We start from the raw sequence: 12,727 nt of genomic DNA on the forward strand, positions 1-12,727 counted from the left end.
ATAAATAATAAAAAATATTAATGAGCAAATACATTTACTGAGTATAAAACATTGTACACCCCAGAGCACCCAACTGAAACCATTCTTATTTGCTCTGTTTGCCTTGACAAGGGTCTAAGGTGAATGTTGTATGGAAATGGTTATTGCAGTCACACATCCCTACCTCGCCCAGTGTCATCAGCATTTCCACTGAAGAGGGGAGGACAGGAAGAGGTGGCCATCCTCACGGCCACCCACAGTGTGAGCACGAGAATCAAGGGCAGAGGTCCTCTCCATTAACGCTTTTGCCCAACTTCTCATGTGGCCTAACTTTCCAGAAAATAAATCCAATAAAATTATATTAAGCAGAGGAAAATGATGATTCCCAGTCTACAGTAGTTTAAGTCCATGTCAACTCTAATGCATTCCATCATTTGGGGACTAGGATAGTGGTGAAGGTACGTCAATATTTCAGTGGCTGCATATGATCTGGAGCTACCTTTAATATATTTGTAACAACCTCTAAAATATTTGGGAAGCTCTCATAGTAGGGTGTCTTGAAGTGAAAGTCTTCAGTGTGTCATAGTGGAGTAGAAAGCTAGTTGATAAGTGCCATTCTAAAATTATCAGCCACAGGAATGTTTATGCTTACTAAATTGATTACATTCAAATAGTTTTTGAAAAAATTGTGGCAATGTATGCACATATTTGTTTTATAAGCAGTTTGTATTTAAAACAATAAAAACTTGCTTCATTAATAAGAGAATTAGGTTTAAAGTTTCATATGATTTTTAAAAATTATGTTTAAAAAGCATTGTGAATTATTGGGCCAGTAATGTATTTTTTTTTTAAATTAAAGGATAAAAAACTAAAACATAATGGGAGATAGTTCAAGATATACAGCTGTACAGCTGTGGCCTGAGGTATAATACCTTTTATAGTATATATCTTTGAGGAAGCTCAAGGCTCTTTCTATAAACTATCTCATTATCTCTCATGGAACTTAAGTTAGTAAGGGGCAAGTATTATTATCTCTATTTTACAGACCCTGAGCCTAAGGCATAAGAACCAAGGGTCAGCTAACTTGTGTGAGGTCAACAGAGAATCAGTAGAGTTGCTTGGACTAGAATCTCTTTCTGCTATATGATTTTTTTTCTCATGAAACACACACACACACACACACACACACACAGACACACCATGCTTGGATTTCCTCAACATATACAATTTACCCTATCTTTCTAATTTATTTTTAATCTCATTTATCTCTTATTCTATTTGGTTTACCTATCTTCTCTAATTTCATTCACCAACCACTTTATGTTAGGAGGCGCCCTTTTTTTCTTGCATCTTGGAAGAAAGACAAAAATATAGATCAATAAATTACGTTATTAACACAAATCTTTTTATTTTAACTGTGACCCTACTCCTCCATATCATATTTTTAAAATAAGTAATCTAATAGCACTTTCTCCATTTCTCTATATATTTACATGTTGGTTTTTTACTTCCTTTGGTCTAATCAAGTATTGTCCTGCAGAGTTTAGTGATTTCATAGCCACAGTGAACTTCTAATGGATGAATCCAATGGGTGTATGGTAGTCAGTATTCTTCTCCATGTCTCCGATGCTTTTGAGCATATTTTCTTTATTTCCAGAAATGATTGGCTTCCTTGGCTTCTGTGTTTCGAAAGTGACCTAGTTTTCCTACAAACCCTCATTTTTATTATTTGCTGCTGGCCCCAACTGTGGAATCTATAACCAGCCCTCCAATATATATTAGCTGTGAAACTTCATTTACAGGCCTCAGCCCACAAATCTCCCCTCTGCAATGCTTACCCTAAGTTCCCAAGCAGGTCTCGCATCATCATCTCTTTGTACCCCATTTTTATTGAAAACTTGGTCACATTATATTTTGTCTGTTTTTATATAGCTATAAGATTTAATTTCTTAAATGTGTAGAGGGATTTTTGGAGCATCCTTAAAACCAATAGTGTGTATAAAATAAATGGTTGTATAGTGAGTTATTGCCTGGGTCCAATTACCCACACAGGTCTGGCTTCTCATTACTGTTTCTCCGTGGGTCTCCATTTTTTAGCATAGTGCTCTGCCTTCAACAGTTCTTCCTTTTCCTTTTTTTTGGGTAAAGCTTTGACAGATGATGTCATCTACTTCATCCTTTTAATTAGGTCATTCATTTGCCTGAATAAAATATTTTACTTCTGCTTCCTCATATTTATAATTCTCAAAAATTTTGGAAGGATTTTCCTGAAGACCTATTTCTTTCATAACTCATTCAATTTTCAAATGCATCTTCACTTCACAGTTTCAAAGTGCTAGAAGGCTGACACTCTTTGTGTCAAGCTCTTCTGCCTTTCCTTCTTTCAGAAAGACCAGTTTGCTTGGGTAGGACATGAAATCATTTCTCACCATAGACAGAAAAAGACAAAGCTTCAGACACCTCAGGTCACTAGGTGTGTAAATGTCCATACTTTTGCATCTTGAGACGGAGCCGTAGTTCTTACTGACTCTCCAGGAAAACTCTGTGGACACTTTGGGGACCAGCTAGTTTTCTGGGTCAGTTTATTCTCTTTAGCCTCTTCTTATATGTTCTTTCAATTGCAGGGTTTTTCCTTCCTCCCCTTGCCTTTTCATCACCTGAGAAGATCTTCCAAACCACTGATATACAGGCCCATGGTGAACACTGATTTAATTGTGTGACAGGTCCTGGCATTATGTTTTTCACAAGTCACTCTGGGTCATTGGAAGGAACGTCTAGATTTAAGAATGACCACTTAAATCATTTTACTTCAGAATATCTGTGATTAGCAAGCTGACGGTTATATGTATAATGCAACTCATTCTCTCTCCACACAATCGACATGTTACATTTCTGGGTTAGTCCATTCCTGGAATATATAAATAATATGAATTCTGTGTTGTAACTTTCTGGTGAAATCTATCTTCTCAATAGACCTAACCTGATGACAAATGGTGATGAAATACTTGACTGTCTAACTATTATCCGTCTGTCTAATATTTACATGTTGGTTTACTGCTGAAATTAAAACCTGCCTCTTGGAGAATTGTGGATTTAGGATTCTATACTAATTTGGTTCCTATGCCAACTTAAAAATTTTGCCACTAAAATTTTTTTTATTTAAATTATCAAAATAGTGTTTAAGAGATAATAATACAGTGCTGATAATGAACTGTAAAATTCTAATGGGATAATTTAAAAGCATATAAAAATGATTGATGGGGTAGTTTATGATCCATTGTGTTAGTCTTTACTTTAAATTTTTATCATGAATTATTTTTCATTTATTCAGATATTACTTTAAATAAAAACATTATGTACAAAAAGAAGCATTCATGAATCTAAGTATTTTAGTACATATACTGATCTCAGTATTTTAAAATTAAAATATTTTTCTTCCATCATTAAATTTAATATGTAACATATTAAATTATGTAATATATGTAACATAAAATATTTAATGGAGACTATTCACAGTTAAAATGAGGTAGAAAGTTAAGAAAATAAAACGCACTGAGAGGTTCATTGTAGTTATTATTAAAAACATTACAGAAAAATCATCACTTTGTTTTGGACATTTGTCATTGCAAGCATATCCTGTCACCTGCCCATACACTAGCCCATCATTACTTTTGGTGGAACCAGCATTTGAGCACCCAAGCATCACTCTCTTTTCTATTTTTGTATGAAAATGAACCAGCATTCCTGTTCCTCGTTTTCCTTTTGTCAATTTATAAGTACAAGTTGTGTATTTCCTTATAAATTTTGAAATTCCTTGGTAATAAAGACTGAATCTAAAAGATGTTAGACTCATTAAAATACAATTTTAGCCCTGGATGGTGTAGCTCAGTGGATTGAGTGCCGGCCTGCAAACCAAAGGGTTGCTGGTTCAATTCCCAGTCAGGGCACTTGCCTGGGTTGTGGGCTAGGTCCCCAGTAGAGGGGGCACAAAAGGCAACCACACATTGATGTTTCTCTCTCTCTCTTTCTCTCTCCCTCCCCCTCTCTCTAAAAACAAATAAATAAAATCTAAAAAATAAAATAAAAAGAAAACCAAAAAAATAGAATTTGACCCTCCTTCCCCTCATATCTATCTATCTATCCATCCATCCATCTATCTAGCTAATCATTGCTTTGTCTGGAAGTTATAATATGTCTCCATGACCTTTGGTGTGCTTTCCTGAATGCAGCATTGTTATTCAAATATCATTGTTCAGAAGTATATACTTTGGTGTGTATCTTCTGTGAGCAGAACAATGTGGTGTTTGGGCACTGTCAGTGGTCTCATTTCCAAGGTGAGATTGAAGACATAAAATGTATCAGAGACAGTTTGCAGTCAGCTGAGCGTGATGAATGAAAAAAAAAAAGAAAATATGTATACATAAGATAAAACATCATAAATATAAAGTGGTTTCTATACTTAGATGTAAAGTATCACAGTCACACAATTGTAAATGCATATAAGAATTATTAATAAAATAAGGACAGTGTTTCTTTTAATAGAGTTTACTTCAGTAAATTTTTTTCGGTGATGTGTATGCTCTTTGTACTAGAAATATTTTGTAATTTTTTAAAAACTGCAGTACCAATTCAGTAAAACATTATGAAGAAGAGAACGTGAGTTCAATGTTTTCCCTTTACAATAAAATTCAGCAGTTCTTTTATTTTATTTTTAAGTATATTTTAATTAGTATGCTATTACAGTTGTTGCATTTTTCTCTCCTTTCCCCCCTCTGCCCTTCAACCCCCTCTCCCCGCCTCCTTAGTTCATGTCCATGGATCGTACATATAAGTTCTTTGGCTTCTTCATTTCTTATACTATTCTTCACCTTCCCCTGTCTATTTTGTACCTACCATTTATGCTTCTTATTTCCTGTGCCTTTTCCTCCTCTCTTCTCCTTCCTCCTCCCCAATGATAACCCTCCATGTGATCTAATTCAGTAATTCTAAAAGTTTGATTTTGACCTAGAATGCAAAAGAAGATTTTATAGTGACTGTATAATACAAATAACTTGAGGTTCTGGGTTACAAGTAGTGGGCCGATCTTCTATCTGAAACAAAAGAAAAGGAAGATTTGTGGAAATATGTGCGTGTCTGTAACAAAGGCAGTTTATAAATTTGGAGAAAATGTCCCAATTCTTCTTAATTTTCCCTTTTGTAGTCTATCATGTGTCTATAATCCTTAACATTTTTTAAAATTCTACTGGTCCTGGTTTCAATTAGTGATTTTTACCATTAATATTCAAACTACAAAAGTACAAAAAAGGTTCTTTGCATTTCTCACTATTTCCTGGCAGCATTGGTGTTATACTTCATAATGAAATGGAACAGTATAAGTTATAGGTTTTAAAAATCTAAACATTTATGCCAGTTTCAAATCATACTAGAGCTTAATGGACCCAACAATTGCATGAATGACCTGAAACAGACATTACAGAATTTTTTCATCTTGTTTTTTTTTTCAGATGTTATTTATATCACACTGTTGATGCATGGCATTACTTTGTTTTCTTAATGAGCCTTTTTTGTTGTTTTATTTTATAGTTACAATAATGTGCAAATTCCACACAGAGTGAACTTTAAGTCCAGCCAAAATCAGCATCAGAGTAAAGTGAGGGTCCAAATTATACAAAGATCTGCAACACTTTTTAAATCCAGTGCAAAGGCTTTATGCGATGTTTTTTTAGAACAAGTTATAGTCATAGAAATCACAAACAATTAAACTTTTTTGGTTTATTCTCCATTCTCTGGTTAAGAGAACTTTTATCTATTATTGCAATACTACCTTTAAAATTCAAGGTCAATAGGTAATATTTTAATATGAATGAAGTAGGCAATGTATTCCTATTTTTTAGCACTGCATCTAAATTTCTATTTATCAGCTGTACCCTTAATAGTTTAAATCATCTGCCAGAACACTCATTTTTAACCATTATGTAGAAAATTATTTAAAAGTGAATTCTTCTTACAATGGATTGATTCAATATTTCTTTCTTTCCTGAATCACTGACCCTTGGTATTATAGTCTATTTGTGAAAAGCATATTTGAAGTGAAGGCTACAGAACAGAAAAAGACTGAATATGTGAAACTAACATAGATTTAGATGTGTGTGTCAGTGACATTGCTGTTTCCTGTCTCTGTTTCAGAAAAGGAATTTTGAGCGTTTGCATAATCAAATCTAAGTATTGCCTCAGATAATTCAGAGTTAACCAAATAGATTTCTACATATTATATTAACCATTTTGTATTAAATTAGTTGTCAGTAGGCCTTAATGTGTGTAATTGATGTATTTGTAATAAGATCATGTGCAATCTTCTACCTTAGTGACATTCAGAATCTTTTCTTTTACAGCCATTTCGTAGAGTGACGTTTTCTGTTGTGAGTCAGCCTCAGGACCCACATCAGGGGTCACTGCAGAGTTGCTATGACAGCGGGCTGGAGGAGTCAGAAACACCAAGCAGTAAGAGTTCATCAGGGCCAAGACTGGGTGCCCTTCCACTCCCAGAGGACAACTATGAAAGGACCACGCCGGATGGCAGTGTTGGTGAGGCAGAGCATATGGAAAATGGTAGGGGCAAACACAACATCCACACACATAATCACGCTAGTGAGCCGTAATAAGTAGACTCGTGAAGGTCAGTCTAAAACCACAATAAACCAGCTGACACTAAAACTATTCTATGTGAAATAATAAAGATTTCCTAAAGTACAAAAATGCCAAATAAAGAAACATAATTTCATAGATAAAATTTGCTATTGTAAAAGTCTGTCAGACATAAACACATTTACAAATAAGAATAATACTATGAAAAAAAAGCTAAATTAGTGCATAATACTGAAACGACAGCAATTTGAGAAAGGTCTTGTGTTATTGTTTTCTTCTGTTCATTTTTGTCATGCAACTATTTCTTCAATTGCAACTATCCGGTCTTAGTGCAAGGGAATGACAGCACGCAAACTTTACTCTTCTCTTAGGTATTTAGAAAAGCGTTTTCAAACATTTCCTTTCAAGTGATAGCTGAAATGGAGTTAAGAAGGAGAACAGTATTATCTTGTTCTCAAAGGTATATTGTACATTCTATTAGAATTCCCCTCTGACTTAAGGATAAGGTTTTACTCATTTTTGTGCAAGGAAACGGGAGGAAAGCAAATCATAGTATTTTATATTCTTATCCCGTTGTGCAATGATTCTTATAATTACTACAAAAATTGGCCTTATATACATTTTTCTTTAAGTTATCAAATTAAAATTGCAAATAGTACTTATAAAATGTATGCATTTGTTTATGTCCCCAAAGACAATTAGGAGATGTATTTTTTTTTTTTTAGGTAATAAGTAAATGTCTGAGGAATGGGCTTTTGTTTCATAATGGAATGGTGAATTTCTTACTAAGTTTATTATTATTATTTCAGTACAAAAATATATTATATGTAGGGAAAATAAGGGGAACCACACACATTTTATCTCATGAAAACCTGAAATTAATTTGTCTTTCATCATTCTACCCTTCAAGTGAACTAAGACATTTTAACTTTTAGTTGTATACCAGTTTCTCTTGTGATTATATGCAAAAAGAGCATAGTAATGCAGGATAAACTTGATTTTTTCTGAAAGATAACTTATTAATATTAAAACTCAACATTTGAGAGTAATACGTAAGTGTCCCCAAGTTAAATTACTGCAAATCTGAACAATGTTAAATAATTATTTTTCCACATTGTTATCTCGGTGATATGATATCAGGGTCTGGTGATTGATAATCCCTCTTGATTAATTATCTAGAGTTTAAGTGGCATTTTGCCTTATGGCTATAAAGGCATGCTTATCTGTGTGTATGGTGGTGTGTGCTTATGTGGATGGGAGTTTGGTATGGTTTTTAAGAATTACCTTCAGTATTTTTAAGTGAGTATAAAGTATTTGATATGAATTGCAATGCTTATGAATATATATCTAAGGCAAATATGTTTGAAAAGCTTTGCACAAAATTAAAAAATTAAATTTAAAATACTGCCAAATTTTATATATGCACACACATGCACACACCCACCTAGGAAGGCAGGTTAATTCATTAAAGGTATTACTATATCTGTGATTGCCTTTCGATGATACCATTTAATTTTATTTGTGTTTTTAAAAGTACTTGTCTCACTGTAAACAACATAATGATTAATTATTTTTGATGCCAGCTACATTAATAGAAAGAAACTTTGTATTATTGGCATTACAATCATATTTTAATAGCTTTTTTTGTTTAAGGATCGTCAGTGCCTTTAAAATAAGAAATGATGAACAATTAAAATAATTATATATGACAAACACACACCATTTACTCATAGGAAACATACATGTCATGGAAAACTTTACAGATGAGCTTGGTAGAGACTAGAAAGTTCATTAAGACACATTTACCAGAAAAGACTTTTAGTTATTTTTTATAACTATGTTTTTAGTCTTGGCAGCAGTAAGAACCATCATAATGTAACTGATTTTTCCTGTTTTTTTTTTATGTGACTGACACTTGAAATTCAGAGTTTACGTAACGATTTGTTATCTGCTAGCTGTGATTCATGTTAGCCCTAATCTATAGGTAATGACGGAAGGAGATGTGATTCACTTTGGGTGATCCAAATGTAGCAACTGACATTTGAATGAGTTCGGTCAGGTCCAAGTTTTTAGGCTTCCATCTAGCTGTAAAGCACAATCGTATTGCTTGAATTCTGGTAATTTCATTTTCAATATTAATGGGTCATTCTGACATAAATAGAATTGGAATTGAAACCTGTCAAGTATCCATTTGTCACATTTAATTGGAATCCAGGTAATCGGCAGTGTTTTGCTTGGTTAGGTTTTAATCAGGATTTGTATTGGATTTTCCATGAAAATACCTTTTTGGACGCTGTCCTAGTTTCTAATTATTATTACCTCCAATATTTTCCTTGAATTTTAACCTATGTGAAACAGTACAGTTAAAACTATTTTGGGGATTAACACTCATTGTAAAATTTATAAGATAATTTTCAGTGCAATACTATACAACATTCTAACATTCTAATGTCCTAATGCAAACTGATTGTAGGTTGGGACAAAGCTGATGAAAAAAATACGTTTTCACAGATGCCGTAGGTAGGCCATAACTGAACACAGGAAAATTTAAGTAGATAAGCCATGAAATGCCCATTTTTTAGAAAAGCCTTTGTCTGGTTTCTATATTTTAACATGATAAACAAAATTTCATTAAGTGGGCCTGTGGTTTACTTCTTTGTATAACAAGTTTTACTTTATATTCCATCCTAGTTAATGACAGATCACAAATGAAATTTTACTCTCTTATAGCTTCAGAAAGAGAATGCACTATACGACTAAGACTAAACAATTTCTTGAAAGCTGAGTCCAATAATTAGAATTATTCCCACCATTTTGATAAATCCAAATCTGGGGTACTCATACCTCATGGGTTCTGGAAAGAAGTAATGGAAATTATACCATTTAAAAATGTTTTAAGAAAACCTTTATGAATTATACATTTGTTCATGAACAAAATCACTAATATATTTTCTTCCTCTTTAACTAATTATTATCAGTTTATGATTAGTTCAAACCGATTCTAATAAATTGGTTATTTATTATTTTATTAAAATACACTTAGTATAATTAAATATTTTAAAATGTAGAGTTCATGGTGGAAAGTCGAGCAATGATAAAATATGTGATGATGGAATGTTAAATAATTAACACCTACAGCAATGAATTGATAATTCAAGTGAAAATCAAATACTGAGTTTACAAACACCGTCACACTAAGGGAAACCATTGACTATGCAAAAGCTTGCCCTTCTTTTAAATTACACACTTTCCCTTGAAGGGGTCTTCAACAATTTATTTAAGTCTATTGCATTCATTTATTTTAGTCCCTGCCTTCGTGCCACAGCCTATTTAGTCGTCCCAAAGTCCCCCCTCCACCCTGGATGGTATTTGCAAGGCCAGCTTGTCTGTGTTATGTATTACTTCAGAAGACGTAGTGGCCAATAACTCAGATATAAAAATATTCCACTTCACCTCTAATTCCAGTTTTGCTATTAGGACTGGGTAGGCCATTTGCTCCATCTGGGCCTGTTTCTGATCATCTAAAAGGCAATTAACTAAATGAACTTTAAAATCTTACCCAGATCCAACAATCTGCAATTCTCTCCTTACGATTCAGTCGTTCTTATATCTTTTTCTCTCCAGAGCAGAAAGAGACCTTTGGACCTTTCAGTGAGATGTTGAGCAAATTTGATAATATGTGTTAATGTGAGCAGCACAGAAGTAATTCTCGGGCTTTCCTTGCAGCCCATGCACCATATGTGCATGCTAATAGTAGATAATGCACGCATTACATAAATCAAAGACATGGACCAATTTTAATGATGTGATTTTCTAGCAGGTAGCTGGCAGGGTTGGTACCACAGCAGGCCGGTGTAGGAGACATTTTTGGAGCTTTCCTCACATCACAACATACAAGAGTCATCTGTAGATTCAATCTAGCTCTGGGTGCAATGCCCTTCCAAAATATTAATTATGATTAAATGATCTCACAGTGGAATAAGCACACTTGCTTTCCTGCTTGACAGTGTGAACTTCGGTCAGAGTAAGAGTGCACAAAAGGTAGAAAACAGTATGTATTTTTCTCTAGGCAAGCTTACAAGTAGTATAACATTAAAATAAATTAAAACAGGAAAATAGCAGTTGATCCACAAGGCAGGTTATAAGAAGTTAAATGAGGTCAGAAATTTGGCTGCACTAAATACCTTTTGATTCTTTTAGATGTTTAAGATAAAATTTTGATTTGTGTACATTAATATTTTTTAATTTCCCACTTCCAAAATGTCTTGCTTTTTCAGATGTATATAAGCTATACTTAACTGTCGTTTTATGTATTCTCACTCTATATGGTTTAACCAGTGTTTAGATGACATTGTCTTTGAAGGTTAAAACGTAGTATAAGTCCACCACAAGTCCATTCGGTATCTGCTGTGGACTTCACTCATTGCTCTCAGAAATAAATGAGAATCTCTATGAAATATTATTTGGGTATGAGACACCATTTTTATATGACCAAAGATAATGAGAACATAGACTAGACTCATGTATTTTTGTGACATAAAGGACACCCTTTTTCTCTACTTTCCTCCCCCCTACCCAATTTTCAGCAGTCATCTGTGAGGTATTATCATCCAGTCACTGTAGGCTTGTGCTGTTTTCATTTAGATCTCGTTATGTAGCTGAGGTCTCTTCTGTCCTTCTGTCATGCACTTGTCAATGGCATAAATATAATACCTCCAAACAAATGCTCTGCAATTTTTTTCTGTAGGAAGAGAATAATGTTCTCTGCAAAGGACTCATTTTCATGGCTGAGCATGTCACTGTATCACTCAGGTGGCCAGTGTCTTACGAAGCTGTTCCAGCCCTCTGTGAACTGGCTCCCTGTTTCCCAAGTGTCCCCAAGAAGTCCACATACCCCCTCACCTCGGGAGGTCCCTGATTACTTCTACTTCTTCACGTTGACTAGGGAGAAATAATGATAAGAAAGACTGTCTCTAAGCCAGGTCTCAGCAAATCCAGATGTGTGTACAGCAGCTTTCCTATAAAAGGAGCAGCACAGTCTAGTAGAACCTAAAGACGATGTTGTCCTAGGGGAGAAGAGGCAACATGGTGGATAGCATGTATAGGTTTAAAAATGGGCTGTGAAATCTAATGATGTCGGTATGAATCCTGGTTTCATATTACCTAATAATTTGTAAGTAAATATAATAGCAGAAATAATGTCACTATATAAGTTGATGATAACATTATTTATTGCTATTATTTAAATAATAATAAATAATTGTGATTATTATTAAGTAGGTAAATTGGACATAACACAATCGCTTCATCATCATCAAAACATCATATAATGTTTCATCTCACCAACAGAGCCTCCTATAATTACTGGTAAGGGTGATAATCTGACCTTAAATACTTTTCACTGAATTTCTCATTTTTGTGGGGTGACAAGGGGCAACAACCAGGAACAGTGACCTTTAACCACATCAAGGATCTAAAATGAGAAGGAAGGGTTTTTACCTTCTACCAGCAAATCAACCCAACTCTGTGCTCTTTTTTGTTCAAGGTGGGATAAAGTCATTATCATCTTCCTACATTCTCTACTCTCTTTTTTAAAGAGAATGGCTTTACATTTTATACCCAGCACCCCAATCGAGCAAGTGTCCTTTAGGTGTGTATTTCCTTTTGAACTGCTGCAGAATATTCACACTGCAGGGAAAACAAGCTGGAAAACAGTGTTCAATTAGTATGCTTACTGAAGTCCCAGCTCTTTCTTTTTTAATCTCAGTATTAATAATTAACACTAATAAAACATATGGTCATATTACCCTTTTTATTCTAATTCGGTCATTTAAAATTAAATTACTCTGCTAAACCCTTATGACATTTGAGGATGGAATGAGCTCTCATCAAATTTCAAAGTGACTTTGGAGGTCAGAGAGAGGGTTTGTCGCCTCCAGACTCTTAAAGCATTCACTTTATCGGAATTTCTGTACACTTGTTAGACAATGCATTCTATGTTTAACTTATTTAGTGGGGGTGTTTTACTCATATTTCCTGCATCAGTTTTTGCTTATAGATTGTAGGTACCTCTCTTCTTCCACAGATTTTTTTAGAGATTTTT

General features: G+C 34.0%; 1 protein-coding gene across 5 annotated transcripts in view; it reads left to right on the forward strand.

The window, feature by feature from the left end:
- Window positions 1–12,727, forward strand: part of PCDH7 (protocadherin 7) — a 409,967-nt gene that overhangs the window by 184,339 nt on the left and 212,901 nt on the right. For 2 of the 5 annotated variants that reach the window (XM_028507540.2, XM_028507542.2), the window contains exon 2: window positions 6,372–6,588. The exons of 1 other annotated variant lie outside the window; for it this stretch is intronic. In XM_028507540.2, the coding sequence (XP_028363341.1) occupies window positions 6,372–6,588 (217 nt within the window). The remainder of the gene's footprint in view (window positions 1–6,371; window positions 6,589–12,727) is intronic. 2 more of the 5 variants (XM_028507541.2, XM_036019627.1) reach the window with 1 other exon arrangement.

Source organism: Phyllostomus discolor, chromosome 1 (genome assembly GCF_004126475.2).
Source record: "Phyllostomus discolor isolate MPI-MPIP mPhyDis1 chromosome 1, mPhyDis1.pri.v3, whole genome shotgun sequence".
Classification (NCBI taxonomy): Eukaryota; Metazoa; Chordata; class Mammalia; order Chiroptera; family Phyllostomidae; genus Phyllostomus; species Phyllostomus discolor.